This window comes from Nicotiana sylvestris, chromosome 6 (assembly GCF_000393655.2).
Source record: "Nicotiana sylvestris chromosome 6, ASM39365v2, whole genome shotgun sequence".
Taxonomy (NCBI): domain Eukaryota; kingdom Viridiplantae; phylum Streptophyta; class Magnoliopsida; order Solanales; family Solanaceae; genus Nicotiana; species Nicotiana sylvestris.
The window spans coordinates 212,834,204-212,860,064 of record NC_091062.1 but is presented as its reverse complement, the minus strand read 5'-3'; the positions used below and the strand labels follow the sequence as shown (position 1 = coordinate 212,860,064).

The following is a 25,861-nucleotide window of genomic DNA, read 5'->3' as shown; positions in this document are numbered from 1 at the left end:
TTAAGTGATAGGTTGATCGCCTACAGAACAAAGAATGAAACTTTACTATACACGAAAGAATAAAATACAAGGTTCTGCGAATGACCAATGTAAACATTGCATAATAATTTGTTTATCAAGGTCAAAGTAATTATCGTATGAATCTAAAAAAAAACAACTAAAAATTTAATTTAATTTACGAATATTTTTTTAATTTTAATTTTATGAAGCATATCTCACCTACTTCTCGATAGACTCTATACCTGGCGTATGATCCTTCCAAATAATATATCACGTCATATCATTCAACTGCTTAAAAATTTAACTTCACTTGACATCATGAATGAAGCATATATGTAAGACAACTAACTTGCATTTTGACAAAGAAGTAACAACAACAACCTTTAAACATATATTAATTTTTATCATAATTAGCATGCACAATATGATAATTTGTAGATCATCGCTCTTTGTGAAATGTCTACCCTGTTATTCATCGATGGCATCATAAAAAATCATATAGGACAATACTAAATGTATAAATAAATGATAAATAATATGTGAAATTAAAAAAAAAACAGAACTCGATTTCATGACTTTCTTCTTGACTCACGGCTTTGATATTTTCTCTACCTTCAAAAGTTGTACTCACTTCTTGGACAAGGAACAAGAGTGTCAATCTCTCGTGGATTCCTTTAACAATTAGAGAAAACAAATATAACATTAAAATGTATTTTGTTTGAGAAAACCATGACAAAAAAACTTTTATTTTACAAATAGCCCAATTGCATTTTTTTTTTTTTCATAAAAAAATGACGACTAATAACTATCATTTCATATATGTGGATGAATCTTATCCAATGTCTAGTGAGAAATAGATAGCCAAGTGAACCCTTTGATGCTACATAAGAAGAATTCAAAATCCATATATCTCATGAATTTCACGGTTAATTACTCTTAATCTTTCATGAATATCAAACTTTGAATATGAAGTTCAGAACATTTCTCAATTTTCTGTAAGACTTCCCTTTACATTTCTTTGGTTGCCATTTAGAAGAGATAAACAAGTACAAAATAAACCATACAAGAACTGGCGATACTAAAGATAATCCCCTTAAATGGTATATTATGACAATGAGACAAAGTAGAAGGATCACTGTTAGACTTCTTAATAGAAGCAACAGTTAATGTGCGATAAAGTCATTGTCTTTTTCTCTCTTATGAATCGACAGACTGATCAAACTTACATGGAGACATAGGAAACCAAAATAGTTTTATGAGATTATAAGACCAGACTCATCACCTTAATGTGCTTCCTTAATTTGCATGAACACTTTCTGTTATTTTTGTGTCTTCTGTCAATTGTCTCGTGGAGAATGTACTGTGAATACTTTATAAGGGACTATTGCGATATAGAAAATGGAATGGTTGTGACTGTTCATCTAGGACTCTTTAATTTGTAGGATCCTCTTTTTTAAGTAGTTAGATTATTAATAAGTGCCATATATGTACCCTAACTTTTTTAATTTTTTTTAAGCATCGAACACTGCTAATTTACAGTTCAATCAACAAATAAAGCAACTAAATTGAGGAATATGCATAGCAAAATTCGAGAGAAACTCAAGTTGTAGCAGCCATTGGTTGGTTTTATATGATAAACTCCGATTCAGAAGACTAAATATAAATCCCATGACACGCTCCAAATATAAATCTGAAGACAAATTGCTTGATTAAAGAGAATTTGCAATTTAAAGTTTGATGACATTTGGATTTTGTGGAGAAATGACAAAGAAAATCTATTTAAAATAAGATGAACAGACAAATGGAAAGGAAAAGGCAAAGAAAAGAGAGTGTAACGTTTAGTGATTGTTGTCTCGTAGAGAATGGTTGTGACTGTTGGCTTTGGACTCTTGCATGTTTTGTTTTTTTTTAAAAAACAATTACCGTAAATAGGATGTTAAGATAAGAGGGGTAATAAAGTAATTTAACTTTTTAACTAAAGGGTTCATGCTTTTAATATAATATAGATTATTGACAAATTTTCCATTCTACTTTCTTCTTCTATTTTTGATGCGGATCCTATCAACTAGGAGAATCTTCAGATTAAGACACTTGTTGTAGTTGGACTAAAGATCGACTAAATTAAATGAGAGTGACTGAAATAGATAAGCGACAATAGTATGATCGTTCAAGACTACTCACATGAGGTCACACCAAGAAGTGATCAACAACTATAGTGTAAACAATTATGTATAAATTAGAAGGGGATAAAACTAAAAAGAGTCCTTTCCTTAGAAAAAAAAACTTCTCCACCTTCAGTTCTAGCTATTTTGCATCTTCTAATGGATCTGAAAAACATATATGGATAACCCTCCATTCATTTTCTTCATTACTAATGGAATATTATTTACCTTTTTTTACGAAATGCTTTGATCATGTTTTGGTCCTCGATACCATGGATACTCCCAGAATAATCAGATTCGGAGCGTTACGAAATGAGTGAGATTGAACATAATTCTGAATACAGAATCAAAATTTTAGCTTTTGCCATTGGGTTAAGAAAATTATGTTTTTGTTTCTATATAAAAATATGGTCTGGTCTAGTAAATATCTAACAGAAGTGCTTGGACTAAACTGCTTTGTTACTTTATTTGGCTACTAGTGTCTCAAGAGAATTCAATGACCGAGAGACTTCGTCAATATATACCTGCACTTTCTGTGATGGCGCCTACCCATAGTTCACCAGATTCAAAGTTAAGGAACTCAAATTTTATTATTGTTTTTTTTTTGGTCGGAAAGATGTCGTTATATTATAGATAATCAAACATGTACAAGAAACCAGTTAAGAAGATGCATAAGAGGAATCATAGTTACGAAGCTAGAGTTTGCTACCAAGGCCCCCGTGTGGGAACCATTACTAGTAAGATAGATAGAACTAGATAAAACACTACTATTTTCCTTGTTTTTTTAAACTTGATGAAAGAGAAACAACATCATCCCTACAAAACTTAAAAGGGGTATTTGATTGTATTTTAATAAAGTTTCATCTCCTTAACTGGCTTTCTGATCATGTGCAAGAAATCAAAGTTGTTTTATTTTGTAAATGGGAAGTATTACCATGAGACTTAAGAGTATCAGCTTGATATCATATCTATGGTGAATTATGCAGAACCCTTATGACATTGAATTACTTCTTTATCAGCGAAAACACAGTAGCTGGAAAAGATACTTATTAGTAATCATACCAATAAACTTCTTATAAGGTTCGTTCGACTTAGCAGATGATGAGTCCACTCATAACGGCAAACAACAATTCAAGCCAAACATCTAAAAGGATGAGCAAATCACCCAAAAAACTGACCCTAGTTAACAAAAAAAAAAAAATTGTGAACCATAAATGCCAGCCAACTTAGAATTCAGCAGAAGCATAGTTATAAACATATATACAGATAGTGATAATCACATATGAAGGGTAAGGAAGATCGAAGAGTACCTGAAAGCATAGTGAGGAAGAGCAAAAAAGAAAGATGATCAGTAGGACTCGTCGATAAGAGGCGGAGGAACAACACGAATCTCCAAATAGATGTAGCTGCTCGAAAGCAGGAAAATGTCAATGAAATCTGACGAAAATTTATTAACCAAAAGTTAGAATACAATCTTCCCGAACGGGGGTAAAAGCATTAAAGAATGGAGCTTTACCTTAAATTCATGAAAATAAACCGAATTAAAGACGGATTTATATATAATCAAGAAGGTTTGGATAATTTTCGAGTTAGGGATTTAATGGAAGAAATTTGGGGGATTCTATAGGTTTTTTCCCCCAGAGAAATTATGAATTGAAGGTTATCTCCATCCTTTTTAATTTTGCTATTCAATGGTTGTAGAATCCATTTATCGTAGACCTCAAATTCCATGTTTTGCATCTCGCGTTGTCTCTCTCTTTTTTCCCCTTTACCAGAAGCTTCAGCCATTTGCAACAATTTCCCATTGTTGATCTTCTCTTCTCTAGTGACATTGATCTGGTTGATAAACCTAATTAACAAGAACAAATAGGAATAAAATACGGCAAAACACAAATTGCATTCCCTAGCCAAAAGTGTATAAAATATGTATATTATATCTATACACAAATATATATATATTTATCTGGTATTATTTTTGAAAGCGGCTAAAAATATATGTTTTCTTTTCTTTTCTTTTCTCTTTACACACTCTCACTTATTTAAAGTATTATATAGATAGATCAAGATATGGTTCTCTTTCCAAAAATCTGCAGGTAAGGGTACGGTCTAGTGACTAATAAAGTGAATTAGAACCATATAGTCTTCGATTATCATGAGGTCTCATCCTCTCAAGTTCGATAGACCAAAAAACACCAGGTGATTCTTTCCATGTGTATTCTGTGGAATTAATCGAAGTACACATTAGTCACTTTGCACCATCTACAATCATTCAACTCTGGTGTTACTAAAACTTTGTAAACTTTGATTAGAAAGGAAAACACTTATTGACTATGTTTTGCGAGGCTCATATAAGCAGAGTCTAGTTCCCAAGAGGAAAAAAACTGAAAAGGAAAGAGCAAAATCAAAAGCTTAGAGACAAAGTGACGGTCTTTTCCAAAGGAAGGTACCATCAAATAGTCTGTTCAATATGGTAAAATGTTTAGTAGGAAATTTGTACAGAGCTTATACACTACACAATGTAAATAAAATCTGCAAAGGGTACTCTTTAAATTTATCCATGTAATATTTTGCTTCATGAAATTGGATTCTCAATGTCTTGAAAGATACAAAATGCTAGTTCTGGTCAATGTAATGTATAGCTTCATCTAATTGTGATCAATATTGCCATGAGCTCAGCTGGAAATCATTGACCATACAACTACTCGCTCAAGAGATTGGCAGAACTCAACGCGGAAAACTCTATAAATAGTAACCTCTCTTGTGCAGTATTAGGCACTCAATCACATTTGATATTGCTGAAAATCCTCCTGACGAACAAATTAGAGCCGATATACCCTACAGCACCTGTAGTTTCCAAAACATCAAGCAAGAAACAATTGAGCCAAGAACTCGAGTTAATGACAGGAAAAAAAGTTCTTTGGAAGGAAATAACTGGAGATCTACATATGCATGTATGCCCGCAGTATGCATATCTATCACAAGACAGACCAATTGAATGATACTAAGAGAGCTTACCACATAGCGTGCCGAGACCAAGGCAAAACATAAGAGTGTAGCCAAAGTAAACGCTGGTCTGGAAAAGACCAAACATCCTAGTCTTTGCATAATAGTAATATATGGAATAGAGGTACACATAAAAAGCAGTTGAAGCAGCAGAGAAGAATGAAGTCCACTGCCAATGATAGTTCTCCGCGTTCAGCAAGAAATATGTTGCCACAATTGTCACACAAACAGTGACGATGATCAGAATAATGAAAACGAGGAGCATAAACCCATACACATGGTAGTACACCTGTCAAGAATATCATCAAGGTGGTAAGTGGAATTAAAAATCGAAAAGACATTTCAACTAAAATATAGCTATACCACAGAAATATAAGTAGATGAATGCTTCAGAATCTCCAGCAACGTCGAGAAAAGATTAACTACTTACACGTATACTGTTACTTCTATGAACAAAATGAGATAAAGAGAGATGGCTCAGAAAACTACTCACAGAAGATTGACATCCTTCAAAAGATTCCATCAATTACAAATATGAACGAAGATGTATCAACTATGACAGGTTTTAGAACAATAAGCTCTTCAATATTATATGCATACCCCAAATGGTAACACCTTGGCCAGAATTATAAGCATGTATTGTTCATGCCAAAAAGAAGGTTCTCAATAAATGAATATTTTATAACATCCTGTTACTTGGAGATTCCGAAATTTGAAGGTTCGAGTAGTAAAACAAACAAGTCTAAATATTGCTAAAAAGATGCCAGGAACAAGCAGCACGCGAGAAGTATCTCACGACAGGTTTCTCTAGATACCAAAAAGAATAATTACCATGTAGGTCCAGAAGGAAGAGAAGATGAAGTACATCTCAATAAAAATGCTTCCAAAGGGAAGAAGACCTCCCACCATAGAAATTACAGATGGTTTAAGGTACCATTTCTTCTCAGGGATAGGACGAGGGATAGTCTTAACACGGCATGGATTGTTTGGCGCACCACTCCAGTTTCTTCCAACAACCGTACCAAGGAGAGTCAGGGGAAACGAAATAAAAGCCCAAATAACAAAAACAACTACAATTGTGCCAAAGGGAATAGCAAGTAAGGATCCATAAAATATGGCAATTATGTTTAGGATGAACCCAATCCCAAAGCACACAAAAGGGAAAAGTGATGCTGTAAGGACCATTGACTTTATCCAATTTTCACCTGAAAAGATTCAAAGAAGAAAACCCTTCAATTGATAAATGATCCATATGTTAAACACACAAATTTGATTATGTTAATCTCTCCTACGCAAGGAAACAACTTATACACATCAGGCAGGAGAGCACATACCGGCATTACGAGAGTACAGGCCACCACTCACATATCCTGAGATGAATGATGTAAGAGCATAACATACAATAAATGTTGTAATAATTGCTCCTCTCCTAAGATCATAAGAAATAAATAAGAAGCATTATAAATGCAGTAGTGCTGATCATATAGTCAAATATAGGACACACCTGGCTATTTTAACTCACTTGGAAATCCATATGGAGTAGTAGTTAGTATTCAAATAGAAGATGATCGACATAATTTGATTACAAAGAACACATAGTTGGACTGATTCAGATAAGGGGATGAAGATCATTTGGTTACTGAGTGTCAAAAAACCTAACGGTTAAAAAAACAGAAGAAATGCAGTCTCTACTGTCTAGAACCAAAATTTTCAGATCTGGTTTGTACGATGAGTAACACAGGTTGCAAACATACCCTATGTACAAATTTCCAATCATGGCAGATATAATGACAAGGAGAACAAGTGTTGAAAGCTGAGCACCAGTCCCGACAACTGCTGAAAGCAGAGCCAAATTTTCTGGAGGTCGGAAGACATCACCGTGGACGAGTTTCCAACCAGACTCTTCATGTACATCCTTATCCTATATAAGAAGTCAACCAATAAAACACCAAAAATTAGTAATTTTCAAGTAAGGATATGCCATTGGAGACATAAGTTCACGCAATTACGTGATTAATGAGAAGAAAAAAAAGCTTTACCAGGGTCTCCATGTCATCATTTTCACGAGCATATTTTGCGTAATCATTGCGAAGAGTGCGCATCAAAATCATAGACACCAACCCAGTGAGGAAAACAACCATCATGATGGAATTGAAAACAGAGAACCAATGAATCTGCAAAAGGAACAAGACGTTTTAGGAGCTGAGAACACGAAGAGCTATACGGAGTTAATGGGGACTAACTGCCTAAGCTTTTTATCTGCTTTCTCCTTAGTGTTTTGATTCAATGAGAACCTGAAAGATTACTAAGTTTTGAGAAAAACCCATTTGCCACGTTGGAAGCCAAAAAGGAAGTAGGTGTGTGATATTTATATGCAGAAATACCACGCCTCAGTCTCTCCAAACATGTTTTAAGAAAACTAATAAGAATGGAATGTGGATTTCCCCACTGGATACATTTTCAGTTCACAAAATAGCTACTTCTTGTGGTCCAGACCTCCATTGGCTACACAAGTCGATAAAGCATAAAACTGCAATAACTGGTGCAGCAGTTATTTTGTTGCTTTTCAAATTCTTCCATGAAAAGACCATTATGGAAGTCAGCAAGTGCTCGGTACTGATATCTAAGGTATCACATACTAGCATATCATCAACAAACAATTCCAAGAAAGAATTCAATGTTGCTAAAGCATAACATATTCATCGATTTCTGATCAATAAAGCTTCACTTAAGTACCCAACAAAATAGGCTAGAGGATTGGCATGTACCTGGTTCTCAAAAAAGGTGAAATTCAGGTAAACATCGAAACGTCGTGCATAAGTAACGTTTGTCGGGACCCATTTAACAGAATATGTCATGTCCAAGACCCTTCCTTCCTCCAATGGCTTTGGGCTCTCTTGATACAGTTGGACAAAAATGATCTAAAGGGCTTCGATTAGAGTTAGATTATCAACATTAAATTGCAGATCATTGCCACAAGGCATTAAGAACTAATAACAAAGTACCTACCTGGTCTCCATTGTACTTAATAAGAAGATTCGTGTGTGTATAGATTACATGCTTGATATCTTGATTTCTGTCAGAATGCACCTCGCCCACGAAACCTGATACCAAGTGAGTGTTTATTTATGTTATATAACTGTCCACGGTAATCAGAAACATTAGAGATAAACTAGCTAAGAACATACCCCATATTGGCAAATCATCTGAAGGCAGGAAGTCACAAGTCATAACCCAAAACAGACGTTACAAAAGGAGAGAAGTTTAGAAATTAGAATTAGTACATTTCAGGCATGCATATAACTGTTGAAAAGAATTGACAGTATCATGGAGGAATGTTAGTACCCATAAAAAATTCAAACCAATATAAATTGTCAATTGCATATTCAAACTGTGCCACTTTTGATGCATCCAATTGAAGTGCACAAATTGAGCTTTTTTCCACATTTCCTGTTGAAAGAAAAAAGGCTAATTGTAAAAGGAAGTGTTTCAAAGCATAAAGCTCCAGCGTAAAATTTTGAACAACAGACTTTTAAACATTATGTCAATTCGGCTATCAATAAGATCATTTCCTCCGAGAACCTCGCCAAGGCCACCCCGCTTGTGATCACCATCAGCAGGGCGACAAAATGGGAGGCTATAATAACTGTAGGTCTCTTGTGGATTGTTATATGGTGCAGCCTTGTTTACCCATAAAGTGACAGAATCATCTTCTTGATACTGCAGCAAACAACAGCAAGACAACCATCCATTAAGCAATTCATAAACCAGATTCTTGCAAGTGTTAAATGCACAATTAATATGGTGTTTAGACTTACTTAAGAGTGACTCATTAGGTTCTAGACATTACACCAAGATTCATCATGATGAGTGTTGGAAGTGGTGAAACAAGATGTATGGTTCAAAATCTTGGTTGATTCCTTGATTAGTTTAATCAATTAAAACAATGTCATATGCAAATAGCATGCGCAATAGAACCTCATCTTGTATACAATTGGTAAGCTCGCCCATAACCATGACAAAAAACTATACGCTCAAGGTAGATCCTCAAACAAATAATGGTTAGGCGAACTCCTCTATATCTCGTAACACTGTCTCAAACTTGTGATAGGTGCTTCTTACATATCTTTTACTGCATTTATGTATTTGGTATGAATTCCTTTCTCTCCAACACCAACAAAAGGGCTTTCTTTAACACTCTACAATATGCATTTTTTGGGTCAATGAATAATACTCCATCTAAAGATCACTCTTCCTTTCCCTATAAATCTTTATCAATCTTTTAGCAACTATATATTATCTACCCCATCAGTTTCAATTTATGTGAAACTATTTTCTTTTTAGTCCATGCCAAAAAGAATAACCTCTTTTCATATTTGGAAATAATTGACCTTTATGCAATGACTAATAGCCACATAAAATATATGTGACTCAAGTTCAACTCTTTTCTTAAGTTTCATGCTCAGTCAAATAGATTCACATAAATTGAAACGGAGGGAGTATTGTAAATCGACCTGACATAAATTCAAATTGGTTGGGTGCCACTATTGTGGTGTGTGTAAGTATAATATGCTATATCCAACATTTCCAAAGTTTCATCCTATAAATATATGTACCACTATAATTCGCACACTTAAAATATCATCTTTGTTCTAATAAAAAGTGCTAGAATAAAGTAAGCAGAAATTAAGGGGAGAAGAGAAAGGAGAGAGTTAAAAAGCTTCAAACAGAAGTCTCTAGACTGGTTGGTTACTGGTTGACTATATAATTAATTTGGACCCATTTTAGTCAAATAGTCAATAAATTTATCTTTTTGAAAAGCTAATGCAATTCCAATTGTTCATTCTACTTCAAAAAGAGTTTCAAGACTGTACCTTGGCAAGAGTCGGGTATGCGAGGAAACAAGAGCAGATAATGAAAATAAGGAGGGATGGAACGGTGGAGAGCATTGCTCAGAGCTGAACAGTGTCTTAATTTGACAAGAACGAGAGACGTCGTTAGTTAGTTAACAGGAAGGAGTACTGTGTTGTGTTTTCTTTAGTGTCTGAAAGAAGAAAGTGTCTGTTTGCTTTGAGAAAGTGAGAACTCTTTTCCATTGTCCATTCTCCTATTTTTTTAGTGAATGATCTGAATTTTTCTGACGACTGACTTTGACTTTTGAGTGCTCAGCGACTTCATAGGAAGCCGCTAGTCTTGAAAAAGAAACAAATTTGTGACGGCTTTTTTCCAATAATCTTTCTTCATCTTTTTTTTTGGAGGGGGTGTGTTCAAAAGATGACTAATTATATTATATTAAGAGTTGGACATAAGAAATTTTTTTCCTTTTTTCAAATTCTTTTTACCTTTTTTCGAAATAAGTGTTTATTAAAAAAAATTTAATTTTCACTTGAAGAAAAACTCCAAAAAGCTATTTTTCAAAATTTTCACTCACAAAACTTCAAAAACAACCCAAAATATATTCATGTCCAAACACAACTCTAAATTTCAAATTTCATTTTCACTTGAAAAATTTTTTACCTTTATTTTGGAAATTTTACAATTCTTATGTCCAAACGCCCACTAAAGTTGAGTGGTACAAGGAGCAAAGGAAGGCATAAGCAGTGCCCTAGCGAAGTGACTTCGTGATGGGTCGTGACAAAAACGGAATCCAGGGGAAAACCTAGTATCCGAAAAAATACAAAAGGGTTGTCTGTTGTACTTGGCAGCCAGTTGGGTGCCACCTTTCTAACAAAAAGTGTTCCGGAGTGATCGTCTACTAAGGCCGTTTGGACAAAGGGTGGGGTTGTGCAAAAATAGTGATGTCTGCGGAGCTATTTATTTGGCAACCATATTTAGCTAGTGAATATGTCACTTTATTTTGTTCCCTGTACGTATAGAATATAACAAGATTATCCAACGCGACGATCAAAAACCTACAATCATGTATAATGTTAGCATAATATGGATTCGAGGGTTGTAAGATAGTAATAATTGTTTGAGCATCTAAATTGACTTCAAGTGATGTGTAGCCAGTAGTAAAAGCCAAGTGCAGACATTGATAGAGTGCAAGTAGCTCATCTTCGACACTCCCATGAGCGATATGGTGGCCCGCATAGCCCAGAAGTCAGTTACCCAATGAGTCATGTATGACTCCACCAATTCCTCCCTGATTAGTATGGATCCTACTGAACCATCTGTATTTAGTTTAAAAGAGGCAACACTAGGAGGGTGCATTCGATTTGCATAGGAATGTGAATATGTTTAGAATGTGGGGGAGTGGCTACATAGTAATATTTTGCTACCATATTGAGGATATGTGGTGATAGTATGTCATAGTGGGTAGGCGATTGTGGCTAGACAACGAGAGAAAATGTTTAATTTTTGGAGGGAGATGAGGTCCAAATCCAAGTGAAGGAGAATGTAGTGGGTGTGGAGAGTAAATGATGGTAGAGCGATTTAGATTTAGTGGTGGACTTCCCATGTGGTGTGAGAGTCCCGGCAACCAAGTCAAGGGTAATGGCATAGGAAGGGATATATGTATTAAGAATTCTCTGTAGGCTTCGTGGCGGTAGTTCAAAAGGGAAAGATGTTAAATCCTAGTGACATTGTGCAATGTAGGTGGAGACCGTATCGCTAGAGGTCAACCAATATAATATATATATATATATATATATATATATATATATATATATATATATATATATGTATGTATATCTATATTATTATAAAAGTATGAATACAATGTCGGTTTACAAAAATAACCTTATAATATTAAGCATAATAACTCATAATAAAAGGACATAACCGAAATTCTAGATATTAGCCTTATAATCCTATTAGTTTTAGGACATAATACTTGTCATGAGCGGCTTTTCAGTCGTGCCCCATGACCCCTTGGGCGCGCCCCGTGGCGTCCTAGTAAGCCTTCCAATGCCTAACGCCACGGACGACACTGTGGTCTTGGCCGCGCCAAGTGACAAGCGCGCATGTGCCTCTGTCGCCCCACCGATATCCCTCGCCAGCGCCCAACCGCAGGCAGATGCCAACAGCGCCGCGAGCGCAGACCCTGATGCCAAAGACTATGTTGCTGACAACGGACCTGTTTCTGCCTTATAGCAAACTAAGTCTTTTTCATTATAAATATAGAGTAGTTTTATTCCATGTACTTCCATTATGTTTCTCTAGCTTAATCAAGTCTAGTCTTGTAGCTTTGGATTATTTTTTTAAGCATTATTAGGGAGGATCAAGTAATCAAACTTTCTAGCGAACAAACAATTCTCTGTACTGGTGTCTCTCCCTCTCGACACCGCGTTGCCTTTCTGTAATAGCTTTCATTAATGCAATCAAGCTTTCTTTCATTCTTAATTCTCATTCATGTTCTCTCAATTACTCTTGGCATTGGTTTTTCTGTACGGCACTGACAATCTAGTCTAGCGTACGGAGGGGACCTCAGTTGGCGGACATCAACTGTACTGACATCAGTTGCTTAGTTTTACGTCGCCCTTCTAAGGAATCTTAGGAAGGCGCCGCGTAACAGTTGGTATCAGAGCCTAGGCTCGACATCGGACGATGGAACGCATTGCCATTACCCCCATTTCTAACCATGGTGAATCATGGGGACCGCATTGCGGCCCTTGAACAGACGGTTGATGGATTACTGCCCATCATGGATACGGTGCCTGAACTAAGAACCAGCCTAGGGCAAAGGTTGTACGACCTGGACCGCAGGGTGCTCCAGGCCGAAGTTGACATAGAAAAATCAGTCGTGACTCTGAGGGAGACTGGCAAACGGCAGCCACAGAGGCAGTCGAAATTTTTGGCAAATTCGAGGGACTCCAACAGGAGTGTGCCGAGGATTTAACTTACAGGGCACAAGAGGCAGACAGGGTGACTGCCATGCAATAAACTATTGACGACTTGACAGACAAGCTCAATGTCGTCAATGCTGCTTTACAGTGCCTGTTGCGAGGCGGTGGAAACCAGATCGGGGGGGATGAAAACCCCACTTCCGCGACACAAAAACTGAAAATTCCTGAGCCAAAGCCATACAGTGGATCTAGGAATGCCAAGGAAGTGGAGAACTTCATCTTTGATGTCGAACAATATTTCGATGTTGTTGGGGGCGTAGAAGAAGCTAAGAAGGTAGCAACTGCTGCCATGTATCTTCAGGGTGATGCTAAACTCTGGTGGCGGGTGAAATACGAAGCCATCAAGGCCGGTGAAGATGCTCTCGAAACATGGGCAGAACTGAAGGCAGCCATCCGCCTACAATTCTTCCCCGAAAATGTTGAATACAATTCAAGGAGAAAGCTACGGGAGCTCCGTCAGACCAAATCTGTGCGGGACTACGTGCGGGAATTCTCCGCGCTCATGCTAAGCATACACGACATGGGGGACAAAGACAAGCTCTTCACTTTCCTAGAAAGGCTGAAACCTTATGCCCGTATGGAGCTACAAAGACAACGGGTAGATACCCTGCCCAAGGCAATCCAAGCAGCTGAATGCCTTGGGGACTATCAAATGGAAGCTCGGAAGGATAGGCCTCAGCCGCCTGCCCGAGCGGGATTCAAAGGGGGCCAGTCTAGCAATGGTGGCCCTAGCAGAAGTGGGGGAGATCGGGGCTCAATCAAACCTAAGGCTCCCTCCACAAGCAGCAATAGTGTTGCGTCTAATGACAATGATTGGGGGAGGAAGCCTCCTTCAGGATGCCGTCATTGCGGCGGACCACATTGGAACAATGAGTGCCCACATGCACAGATGAATGCCCATCAGACTTTTGTTGATGGGACTGATGACGACTCAGATGATGCGGATCAGACTGAACCAGTAGGTGCCTTCAATGCAATTGTTGGCTCTATTTCTGAGGCATTAGCAGAGACTAGTACTGGTATCCGTAAGAAGAAGGACCCATGTCCAGTCAACAAGAAAGGGAAAAAGAAGGCGGATGATGAGACTCCTCTTAAGAATGAGAGGACCTTAATATTCGTTGAGATGAAGGTGAATGGCAAGCCCATTCGGGCCATGGTAGACACGGGTTCTACCCATAACTACTTAGCCTCGACTCAGGTGGAGTGCCTTGGTCTAGTTGTAGGGAAATGTAGAGGCCGTGTCAAGGCTATCAACTCACCTCCCCAGCCAGTGGGTGGAATAGCCAAAGAAGTACTGGTGAAGTTTGGCCCTTACGAAGGAAAATTCAACCTGCAGTGGTGATCATAGATGACTTCAAGTTGATAGTTGGATTGGAATTCTGAGGCAAACCAACACCATGCCTATACCGTATGCTGACATGTTACTGATGATGGGAGCAAACGGGACCAAGCCCTGCATTATCCCGTGCATGCCCACGAAGATGGCCGTTGAAAACATCTCGGCCTTGTAGTTGAAAAAGAGGGTCAAAAGAAATGAACCCACATTTCTGGCAACCCTCTGCATCGAAGATGTAGAACGCTCCTCGGGTCCCATTCCTGAACCCGTGAAGGAGCTACTACTAGAGTTTGAAGATTTCATGTCACAAGACATGCCAAAGCGACTACCGCCTAGGCGCACTGTGGACCATTAAATTGAGTTGGCGCCGGGCGCGAAGCCATCCGCCCGGGCACCTTACATAATGTCACAACCCAAACTCATCGAGCTTCGGAGACAATTGACGGAAATGCTAGACACAGGGATTATCGTGCCCTCCAAATCCCCATACGGGTCCTCTGTGCTATTCCAAAAGAAACATGATGGTAGTCTACGACTCTGTGTGGACTATCGAGGTCTAAACAAAATTACTATGAAGAACAAGTACCCTATTCTGCTAATGGCAGACTTGTTCGATAGACTGGGTGGTGCGACGGTGTTCACCAAAATAGACCTGAAGACAAGTAATTGGCAAGTTCGGATTGCAGAGGGTGATGAGCACAAGACGACCTGTGTGACAAGATATGGGTCGTACGATTTCCTGGTTATTCCATTCGGCTTGACTAACGCCCCAGCTACATTTTGCACTTTGATGAACCAAGTCTTCCGAGAGTACATTGATGAATTCGTGGTGGTCTACTTGGATGGCATTGTGGTATATAGCCAAACATTGGAGGAATACCTTATGCACTTGCGGAAGGTCCTAGCTCGATTGCGGGAGCATGAACTATATGTGAAGCTATCTAAGTGCTCCTTTGCTCAAAAGCAAATTGACTTCCTTGGACATGTCATCGAGGAAAGGCGGATCAAGATGGACCAGCAGAAGATTCAGGCAATCACAGATTGGCCTCCGCCTAAGGATATCCCCGCCTTGAGGGCGTTCCTTGGTCTATGCAATTTTTATCGGCGATTTGTGAAAAACTACTCCCTCATTACAGTGCCATTGACAGAACTCCTCAAGAAAGTCACACCTTGGGAATGGGGACCCAAGCGAGCAGAAGCCTTCAACGCATTGAAAGCGGCTATGTCTAGTAGCCCCGTCTTGGCCCTTCCTGATCTGGCCAAGCCATTTGAAGTACAAACAGATGCATCTGACTATGCCCTCGATGGAGTCTTGCTACAAGAAGGGCATCCTGTAGCGTACGAGAGTCGGAAGCTGAAAGATGCAGAGCGGCGCTATGCCGCCCATGAGAAAGAATTATTGGTTGTCGTCCACTGCTTGCGCCTCTGGATGCACTATCTGTTGGGGACCCCGTTCGTGGTCAAGACAGACAACACAGCTGTTAGCCATTTCATGACCCAGCCGAAGTTGAATGTTCGACAGGCCAGATGGCAGGAACTCCTAGCTGAATTCCACTTCAACCTAGAGTACCGAAGTGGGAAGACCAATCATGTTGCTGATGCGCTCAGTCGGAGAGCTGATCTAGCATCGGTGTGCCTACTCGCCACCCTAAGGGGGAGCGAAGTAGCCACCTCCATCAAGGACCAGATACAGGATTTACTCATCAAAGATCCTACTGCACAGTATTTGGTTGATTTGGTAGGATAGGGCAAGACTCGCTAGTTCTACATGGAAGATGGTTTTCTGAAAGTGAAAGGGAACCGACTTTATGTTCCTAAAGGAGGAGATCTACGAAGGACTCTTCTGGCGGAATGTCATGATACTCTGCGGGTCGGCCATCCTGGTGAAGAACGCATCATGGCGTTACTTCGCCGTGTATATTATTGGCCTCAAATGGCTGATGACGTTACTCAGTATGTGAAGACTTGTCTAGTATGCCAGAAGGACAAGTCAGACCGCTTAACACAGGCGGGACTCTTGGAACCACTAGCTGTCCCAAAGAGACCTTGGGAAAGTGTTTCCCTGGATTTCATCACCGGATTGCCCAAGGTCGGAGATCTAACAACTATCTTGGTTGTGGTAGATCGGTTTTCCAAATATGCTACCTTTATTGCTGCCCCACAATATATATCAGCAGAAGATACAGCTCGACTCTTCTTCTCTCATGTCGTCAAATATTGGGGCCTACCCAAAGATATTGTTAGTGATCGTGACTCACGCTTCACTAGCAACTTTTGGACCCAACTCTTTAAGTGTCTTGGGTCGAAGCTGAATCACAGCTCAAGTTTTCATCCGCAATCTGATGGCCAGACGGAGCGGTTCAATGGTATGTTGGAGGAATATTTGCGTCATTTTGTAACCGGATCGCAGAAGAATTGGGTGAAGCTTCTGGATGCTGCTCAACTGTGTTTCAATTCACAAAAGAGCTCTAGTACAAACAAAAGCGCTTTTGAAATTGTTACCGGACAGCAACCGCTACTCCCACACACAGTCAATGCACCAAATATGTCTAAATCTCCTCGAGCTGCTAGCTTCTCTAAAGAGTGGAAGCAAAATTTGGAGATAGTGCGGAGCTATCTTGTCAAGGCTCAAAAGCGGATGAAGAGGCATGCTGATCAGAATCGTCGCTTTGTTGAATACCAAGTAGGAGACAAAGTGATGGTCAAAATTCCAAAGCGTTACTTATTTGCGGGGGTCTATGACCCCCGCCTATTGCAAAAATACATTGGGCCCTTGTCCATTGAAAGGCGCATTGGGAAAGTTGCATACCGGGTGGATACCCAGCTTGGTGGAAAATTCATCCTGTCTTCCATGTCAGCCTCCTAAAACCTTTTCGGGAAGACACGGAGGATCCTTCAAGGAGCCAGCTCACAATACTCAGTATTCGAGGGCCCAATTCAGCCGGGAAAAGGCGTGTTGAAGCTATCCTTGATGATAGAGTGATTCATGCCTCAAGGAAAGATCACCAAGAGTTCTTGGTGAAATGGCAGGGCTGTGATGCAGAGAAGAACACTTGGGAGAGTGGAACAAACCTCAAAGCCTACAAGAGCCTAATTGAAGATTATCTTGCAAGTAAGGCGCCGAGGACGTCGCCAACTCAGGTGGGAGAGAATGTCATGGGCGGCTTTTCAGTCGTGCCCCATGACCCCTTGGGCGCGCCCCGTGGCGTCCTAGCAAGCCTTCCAATGCCTAACGCCACGAACGGCCATGTGGTCTTGGCCGCGCCAAGTGACAAGCGCGCATGTGCCTCTGTCGCCCCACCGATATCCCTCGCCAGCGCCCAACCGCAGGCAGATGCCAACAACGCCGCGCACGCAGACCCTGATGCCAAAGACTATGCTGCTGACAACGGACCTGTTTCTGCCTTATAGCAAACTAAGTCTTTTTCATTGTAAATATAGAGTAGTTTTATTCCATGTACTTCCATTATGTTTCTCTAGCTTAATCAAGTCTAGTCTTGTAGCTTTGGATTATTTTTTTAAGCATTATTAGGGGGGATCAAGTAATCAAACTTTCTAGCAAGCAAACAATTCTCTGTACTGGTGTCTCTCACCCTCGACACCGCGTTGCCTTTCTGTAATAGCTTTCATTAATGCAATCAAGCTTTCTTTCATTCTCAATTCTCATTCATGTTCTCTCAATTGCTCTTGGCATTGGTTTTCCCGTACGGCACTGACAATCTAGTCTAGCGTACGGAGGGGACCTCAGTTGGCGGACAACAACTGTACTGACATCAGTTGTTTAGCCTTACGTCGCCCTTCCAAGGAATCTCAGGAAGGCGCCGCGTAACATATTACATGTTAGGAATCCTATATGATATAGCTTTAGGAATCCTAGAAACCTATTATTATAACTACTTTCGGACTGTCTAATACAATTAATTATAGAATATATACAAGGCAATTAATTTCAACAAAAAAGTTGCGTTCAATTATACAAATGTCAGCCCACATGTTTTATTATTAATAATCAATTGCAACAGTAAAAGAATTAGGTTTATTATGTAAGGGAAAAAAAGAATAAGTGGGCGTTTGGACATAAAAATTGTAAAATTCCAAAATACAGTAAAAAATATTTTCAAGTGAAAAATGATATTTGAAATTTAGAGTTGTGTTTGGACATGAATATAATTTGGGGTTGTTTTTGAAGTTTTGTGAGTGATTTGAGTGAAAATTTTGAAAAACAACTTTTTGAAGTTTTTCAAATTTTCAAAAATTTTTAAAATGCATATTCAAGTGAAAATTGAAAATTTTATGAACAAACGCTGATTTTGAAAAAAAGTGAAAAATTTTTGAAAAAAAAGAAAAAAATTCTTATGTCCAAACGGGCTCTAAGTTTTCTATAACTTTTCAAGTAGGACTAGAAAATAAGACTTGTGATTGTTCCTGGTATTTCAAAAATAATGTAGTAATAGTTTTTAAAATCTTTTTCCTTTTTTCTTTATCGAGTAACTTGGTTCCAACTTCCGAGAGTATTGTACAATATTTTAAATGGTTAGCTTTATTTGGATAGTACGCAGTGTTTTGAATATTAATATATTAGACTTTAATTTTTTAAGTTTTTATTTAGTTATATGTTTAAAATAAATGTTTAAAACATCTTTTTTAGACATTTCTCAAACATGAATATGCTTATTTTCGAATTTACTTTTTTAAATATTTGTCTCTGCTTACTATATTTTTTATATTATTCTTAAATAAATAATGGGTGATTCGTATAATAGATTTGCATGGAAAAAACTTAAAAATTTTTTGTTCATACAACTTGCTAAAGTACACAACTAACTAACTTTATGATCTTTTTTTAACTTTCTTAAAATTAAGAAAATTTAACAATTAATAAATTTTCGTCTAATCACTCTTCCTTCTTTTTTTTTTTTTTTTTTGTGATTTTGGGTTAAGTGATCTCCTCTAGATTTACATGGCAAAGAAAAATATATGCTCAATATTAATTCCAAAATTTTGAAGAGGAAAAAAAACCGAATTATTTAGGCCCGAAAATAAATAAAAAATGGTAGATGAAAAAAAAGTAGCACTTTATGTCATATGTTATGTAAACTTATTTTTATGCCTTTTAAAAGTTAAATTATATATTCTTCCAGAGAATAATGCCTTTTGTTAGATGGATCATAATATATAAAGCTTTAGCCACTACGGTGTTGAACCAAAAAATCACAACTCAATACTGATATAATAAAATAGTTTACCAATATAAAATAATTGTTCAAATATAATGCAAATAATGAACAACCACATTGATTATTTTGAGGGAAAAAAATAAAAACATGTATATATAGATACATGAGTGATAATCGATATTTGGATATACTAAACTATTTCATGCACGAGCATTTACGCTTATGGAAGAGACACATGATTGGAGTTTAATTAATCACGGTTGGAGTTAAATCTTGAAATTGAATTATTAACTAATAACTTTTTATCTTTGTATTATTCGTTATTAATGTATCTTAATTTAAAACAAATATGACTTTTTTGTACATCGATCCTTAAGGCTTAACTAAATTAAAGTGAATCATTCAATCAAAAAAGTAATATTAAGTATTGTTGTATTCTTTAAGCGATTTACAACTTCAATTGCATATTTATGTCATTTTAGAATGTTTATTACTTTTGAAAAGTGTTTGATAACATTTGACATAAGATATTCGTGCATCGCACGAACGTAGAGACTAGTATATATATGTGTGTGTGTGTGAGAGACTAATCGTGTTAATGTATGATACCTTCTAGAAAAAGTAATAGTGTATCCGACCGGTAGTATATAAAGTGTTTATGATATGACGGAGAATATTAGTTTGAATTTTTTTTTTAAGAAATTTTTGGTTACTAGATCTTTCCTCATCTAAACTATATAAAAATTCCTGATATATTTTTTTTAACTAAAAACTCTAGTAGTTGTAATGTGGTTCGAAAAAAAGAGTTTAATACTTCTCTTTTCAGTAGGAATGAGTGCCTTTTCATATATCACAAGAATTAAGTTTCTTATCGGATTCTTTTAATTCTATGCTTGCCATTTAGATTCCACACCTTAAAGAAAGTATAGGCAAAATCCTAATTTACAGAGTTGCACTAACGATTACCCTTTGGAACTAGTTAATTATATTTAACTTATAATTTCTTATTTAAACTATATAGAAAGTCTTAATATATTGTATTTTAAAATTAATTAAACTTTTAATTATCTTATATAATTTTTTTTATTTTAACAATATAACATAGTTGTAATTTCTTTCATATTACTAAATGATATTTAAAACATAAAATGGGCTAATTCAAATTTAAATTACTCCCTCCTTATTCCCAAATATCTAAAAGACCAAATGAGTATATACTATTCAAATACGCATTATATCGTGGTAAAGAATTTGTTTTGTGTGTAACTTATTTGTTTTTAGTATTAGGTCATAGAAATAATAATAATTTTAGAAAAATATTCTCATAGAAGCCCTCAAAATCACAATAAGACATCATAGGACTTTTCATGCCAGAATTTCAGTCTTTATAAAGCTAATATTTATTATTTTTAGGAACCTTTTTTATTTAATTTCATTTTATACTCGGAAATATTATTTAATAATATTTATGTGAATTTTTAAAATTGGTGTACTCATCGATGTGGGTTATATATGCTATTTTTACGGTTAAAAAAAATGATCAATATTTCGCATAAGATAGGATCAGTACTTCTTGTATTGAGTTAGCTAAATGAGATCAACATTCATCATTTTCGCTTGAGTTACAACTTTATTATCTTTTAGAAGTTATAAGATAGGATGCAACCTCTTGCGTGCTCTACCTGACCAAAAGTTTTTAATTCTATTTATTTAATTATACTTTAAGTTTATAACTCAAATACAATTTAAAATAAGATTTTATATGGCTTTTAGAAACAATTTGTTCAAGCTAAAATACACGGGCATCACGTGTATCCTAAAACTATATATATATATATATATATATATATATAATATGTGACTAATCGTGTTAATGTATGATACCGCCTAGAAAAAGTAATAGTGTATCCGACCGGTAGTATATAAAGAGTTTATGATATGTGTCACACCTCCCTTTTGCGCGCCCGCCCCGAAGGATTAAATGCGCGAGGGAGTTTTCCCAATTTAAGTGACAATATTCGAAATGGGATTATTTATTTAATTCAGAGTCGCCACTTGGGAAAGGTTTGACTTTTGGTGTCCCAAGTCACCGGTTTATCTTGAATCCCAAATCGAGGAAATTTTCGACTTTTCCAAATGAAGTCTGCGAACCAGAAATTCTAAGTAAGGAATTCTGTTGACCCGAGGGAAGGTGTTAGGCACCCTCGAATCCCGTGGTTCTAGCACGGTCGCTTAAATTGTTATAATGGCTAAATATCTGATTTAAATACATGTTATGACTTACGTGCTTTTATTAAGTTTAAACCGCTTTTATTATTATCATTTATTTTTATAGAATTGCAACGTCGTGAAAATGCATCTCGAACCACGTCACAATCAATGCACCCGTAGTTGTTAACACATTTCGACTCCGTTGAGATTTGAATTTGGGTCACATAAATGCGCACCCGAATTTAAGAATGTAATTTAATTAAGTCGCGCCTAAAGAGTCTAACGCGTTATTATCTTTGAGGAAGCCATGAAATTCACTAAACGGCCTATTCTGAATTCTGAATATTTATTATGATTATTTATTGAGGGCCCCGCAATTTGCATTTTTATTTGGCGAGGCTCGTCTCATTATTTTAGAAGGATATCCTACAGTGACTACATTTCTATTACGTTTGTCTCTAAAAAAAATAAAAGAAAGATGATACCAAACTTACTTGTTTGAACAAATACAGACGGAATCTTTACTATGTTTGCCGAACCTAAATTTGTTTGATTACCTGATTGATTGTTTATGAGGTGAGAGTTACCTCATGCTTTGTCTTCATCGAGTGAATACGCTTATTAATTTGCTAAGTGAGATTGCAAGCAAACTAACAACATATACTGAGTTATATTTAACGACCTCCAAGTTTTATTTTTAAACGCTAACCTATTTGGACTTGATAAATGAAATTGGCTGTTTATTAGGAAAACTACTACTAATTGAACTCAAAAACGCCTATTAGTTTTCCTCAACAGTTATCGCATTATTTCGAAACAAGGAATCTATACCGAGACCCGATATCGAACCTATATCGGAACAAATAATCTGACAGGAGAGCTGGCATTCATAGCCAGACTCTTAATGTGACTGCATGAGAGTTTGTTTGGGATACATTTATCCCAGACCAAGTACCACAGATTTGTCAATTCAGTGGTCTAGGCAAAATACATACAGGTGCTTGCCATGGTTCTATGTTATACTGTCATAACTAAATCAAACAGAATGTTATACTGAACTGAATGTATACTAAATCAGACATACTGTCTATGTTATACTGTCATCACTATTAAACAATGCTATCTAATAGTTCATCTCAAACAGAATGTATGTTAATTTATACAGAGCAGTTGCAGTTGAGCTTAAACAAATGCAGGCCGACTACCATTCGACCTATGGCCATGTTTTGAACACGAGTATTGTGAAAGAATCAACATTCATTTCTTTTATTTCTGCTTCAAGGCTTCAAACTTTCAACAACAAATAGTTTCAGAAGTGTGTACCTGGAAGTCTTTTGACAATTGAAGAAAAGGGAAGTCAGCAGAGCAACAATGACAACAAGTGCAGCAGCAGTAACAGCAGGTAACAAAAATCCCAATGCAAGATGCAGTTATAGCCAATGGGAAGAGGCAACAAAAATGACAGCAAAAAGCAGAGGAGTGGGCTCAGAATTCAAATGGTCCAATTCCAAAAGAAAGCAAACCAATAAGAACCAAACAACAGAAACCTAGCTGATACTTGAGAGGAAATCAACACTTATTTGAAACAGGTTAAACAAACTAGGAATCGAACAATCAGCAGGAAAGAGAAGACAGTTTCTGCTTTCTGTATATTCCCCCTCTATCTCCTTTCTTCCCAAAATCCAAATATCAATCTTCAGTTTTGAAATTATACTGAAGTTGTTAAAAGAAATCTTTTCCAGTTCCCTCTGTCTCCTTTCCTAACATTAGGTGGTATTCTTTTCCTCTCCTCCTATGTTCTCCCTTTATGTCTGTATGTATCTATTTGTATGTATTTCAGCTCTCTCTTTTAAAAAAAATTCCTCACAGTGTGCCTCTGTCTATCCCCTCTCTCCTCTAATCTCTGGTCTCTCCCATATCTCTTCAGCTCTGTCTCATTTATAAGCCTAGACCTCAGCCCTTTAACAGCCTGTTAGACCCAAAAGAACACCCCTCCCATGTGCCCTCTTCCTTTCAGTTCCACTTAGTTATTTAAGTATTAACCCCCATCAACATTCCCTGGCAGACTTATCCTTTAAAAAGGTTTAATACTTCTTAAACTAAAGCAAAGTATGGGCAGCAGAATATATCTGACAGCATATGCTGTCAAACTATTTTAAAATCAAAAGCCCCTTTATGCAGGAACCAGGCTGTGCACAATGCACATGCTGTGCACAAGTGCACATGCCATCAATTCAGATTTCAATTACAGACCAAGCCTTAGGTTTCTGAAATCACATTAACAACTATAAGTAAATGAACTTGGTTCTTAATTGATTCAGGCAATGTTCAACAGAAGCAAATCGATTTATTTTTGTTCAGACAGTTGAAACTAATTGACGACACATGTCGACTCGACTATATTAGTTATAACACATACAATCGACACCAAAATCAGACATTCAAAAGTATAGGACACATGATTCGAATTGTACTGACTAAACAGAATTGTGCTTCGAGGAATCAGTTAATCAGTACAAATTTGGAATTCAACTAATTGCACAACAAATACATACATACACACTATCAGAACAAGTAGAAGAAGATACTCAATCAAACAACAAAGGTTCAGGCAAAGTGGACAGGACACAGTTAATAGAAACTCAAAACAAACAGATTTCAACAATCATGAACAGCTTTTAAAACAAATCACACGGACTAAAACAAGTAAAGGAAAGAAAACAAACTCACCTTAAAACTCGAAAAATCAAAAGTCTTGAACTCGGATTTGGACAGACCTTTCTTAAGGCTGAACGGGCTTTAATCGAAGTGTTTCTCAGATGGGAAACACTTCGATTAAGGTCCATTAGACCTTAATCCTTTGGTTTGAACAAAACACGGCCCATCGACGAGGAACCTTATGGTTCCAAGAATCAGATCTGGGATTCATGCTTCCCTGGTCAGATTCGGACCAAACCAAGCATGGTTTGGTCACGAGGGGGGTCTGGGGAGTGTCTGGTATGAAGCTGGGGTTAAACGGTGTAGATCGAGTTTTGACTCGAATCTTCAAATGAAGATTCGAGAAGGTGGGATGGGATTCGAGCTAAGTAGTTAACAGATCCATGTTCAGGATGGCAAGGGGATTCTAGGGTGTTAAGGGTAGGGTCACCGGCGTCCATGCCGCCGGCTTTCATGGTGAAGGATACAGGGGCGGCTAGGGTTTGAAGGGGAAGGGTTTGGTGAAGACGAAGGCTGGGGTGTTGGATAGGGGGGCAGGGTATGGTAAAGGGCTTATATAGTTAGTGGGTGGGTTGATCTCAGCCGTCGGATCAACTGAAATCAATGGCTTGGATCTAAAGGCTTAGGGGAAACGGTGTCGTTTCAACTAAAGGGGGTTTGGGTTGGTCCGGGTGGAACGGGTCGGGTTTTGTTCGTGGGTATGGGAAATGTGATCTTGGCGGTTGATCAATCTGAGATCAACGGCCCAGATCAGACTGGATTAAAACGGCGTCGTTTGGACACCCTGGGTATCAGCTGGTGCGGACCGGGCAGGCCTGGTTTGAGCATTGTTTGTTTGGGCCAATTTTAATAAATTGGCCCAATCCGGAAGAAGAAGAGATTTTTTTTTTTATTATTATTATTTCTTTTTCTTATTTATTTTAAAAACAAAACTAAGCAAAAATCAAATTAAAATTAAATACACACTCAATACAATTATTTGCACACACACTAAAATATTTCAAGACAGGTAAAATCAAACAAAACAAAATCACGGACAAAGATGCCTATTTATGATTTTCTATTTAACGACCGGATTACGGTTCGAATTATGCATGACACACAACATTTTTTGTATTTTGTTTTAAACAATAAAAAAAATAAAAATGGGCAAAAGTCACAAATAAATCAACAAAGTGCCGTACAGAAATCCAAAAATTGTACAGCAGGACCAAAATTTTTTTTTTATTCTTTTGGAGCGATTGTCGCGCAAAGCAAAAATCACGTGCTTACAATATGACGGAGAATATTAGTTTGAATGTTTTTTTTTTAGAAAAATAAGTAATCCATCTTTTCTAATTTGTTTGGTACTATTTTCTTATTGATTCGTTCAAAAACTTTTATATGTGCAAATAATATTACGATAAG

General features: G+C 37.2%; 1 protein-coding gene and 1 long non-coding RNA gene across 2 annotated transcripts; both read right to left on the bottom strand.

Moving 5' to 3' along the window:
- Window positions 1-368: 368 nt before the first annotated feature.
- Window positions 369-4,060, bottom strand: LOC104235879 (uncharacterized). The gene is made up of 3 exons (XR_713292.2): window positions 3,679-4,060; window positions 3,473-3,599; window positions 369-672 (listed from the first exon to the last, which is right to left on the bottom strand). It is a non-coding gene; the product is annotated as an uncharacterized lncRNA (long non-coding RNA).
- Window positions 4,061-4,685: 625 nt separating this feature from the next.
- On the bottom strand, window positions 4,686-10,294 carry LOC104235880 (transmembrane 9 superfamily member 1-like). Its single transcript, XM_009789709.2, has 12 exons — window positions 10,040-10,294; window positions 8,696-8,885; window positions 8,511-8,615; window positions 8,354-8,371; window positions 8,175-8,269; window positions 7,934-8,086; window positions 7,205-7,339; window positions 6,920-7,086; window positions 6,500-6,594; window positions 5,997-6,370; window positions 5,178-5,454; window positions 4,686-5,006 (listed from the first exon to the last, which is right to left on the bottom strand). Exons 1-12 carry the CDS (start codon window positions 10,112-10,114, stop codon window positions 4,939-4,941), a joined length of 1,752 nt encoding a protein of 583 aa, XP_009788011.1. The 5' UTR covers window positions 10,115-10,294; the 3' UTR covers window positions 4,686-4,938.
- Between the last annotated feature and the right edge of the window lie 15,567 nt (window positions 10,295-25,861).

Coding starts and splice junctions, on each gene's coding strand:
- LOC104235880 (XM_009789709.2), bottom strand. CDS start 10,114: ATGCTCTCCACCGTTCCATCCCTCCTTATTTTCATTATCTGCTCTTGT. Junction 7,340..7,933: donor TCACCTTTTTTGAGAACCAG/GTACATGCCAAT, acceptor TTCCTTTTGCAG/ATTCATTGGTTCTCTGTTTT. Junction 7,087..7,204: donor ATGATGACATGGAGACCCTG/GTAAAGCTTTTT, acceptor CTTCTTATATAG/GATAAGGATGTACATGAAGA.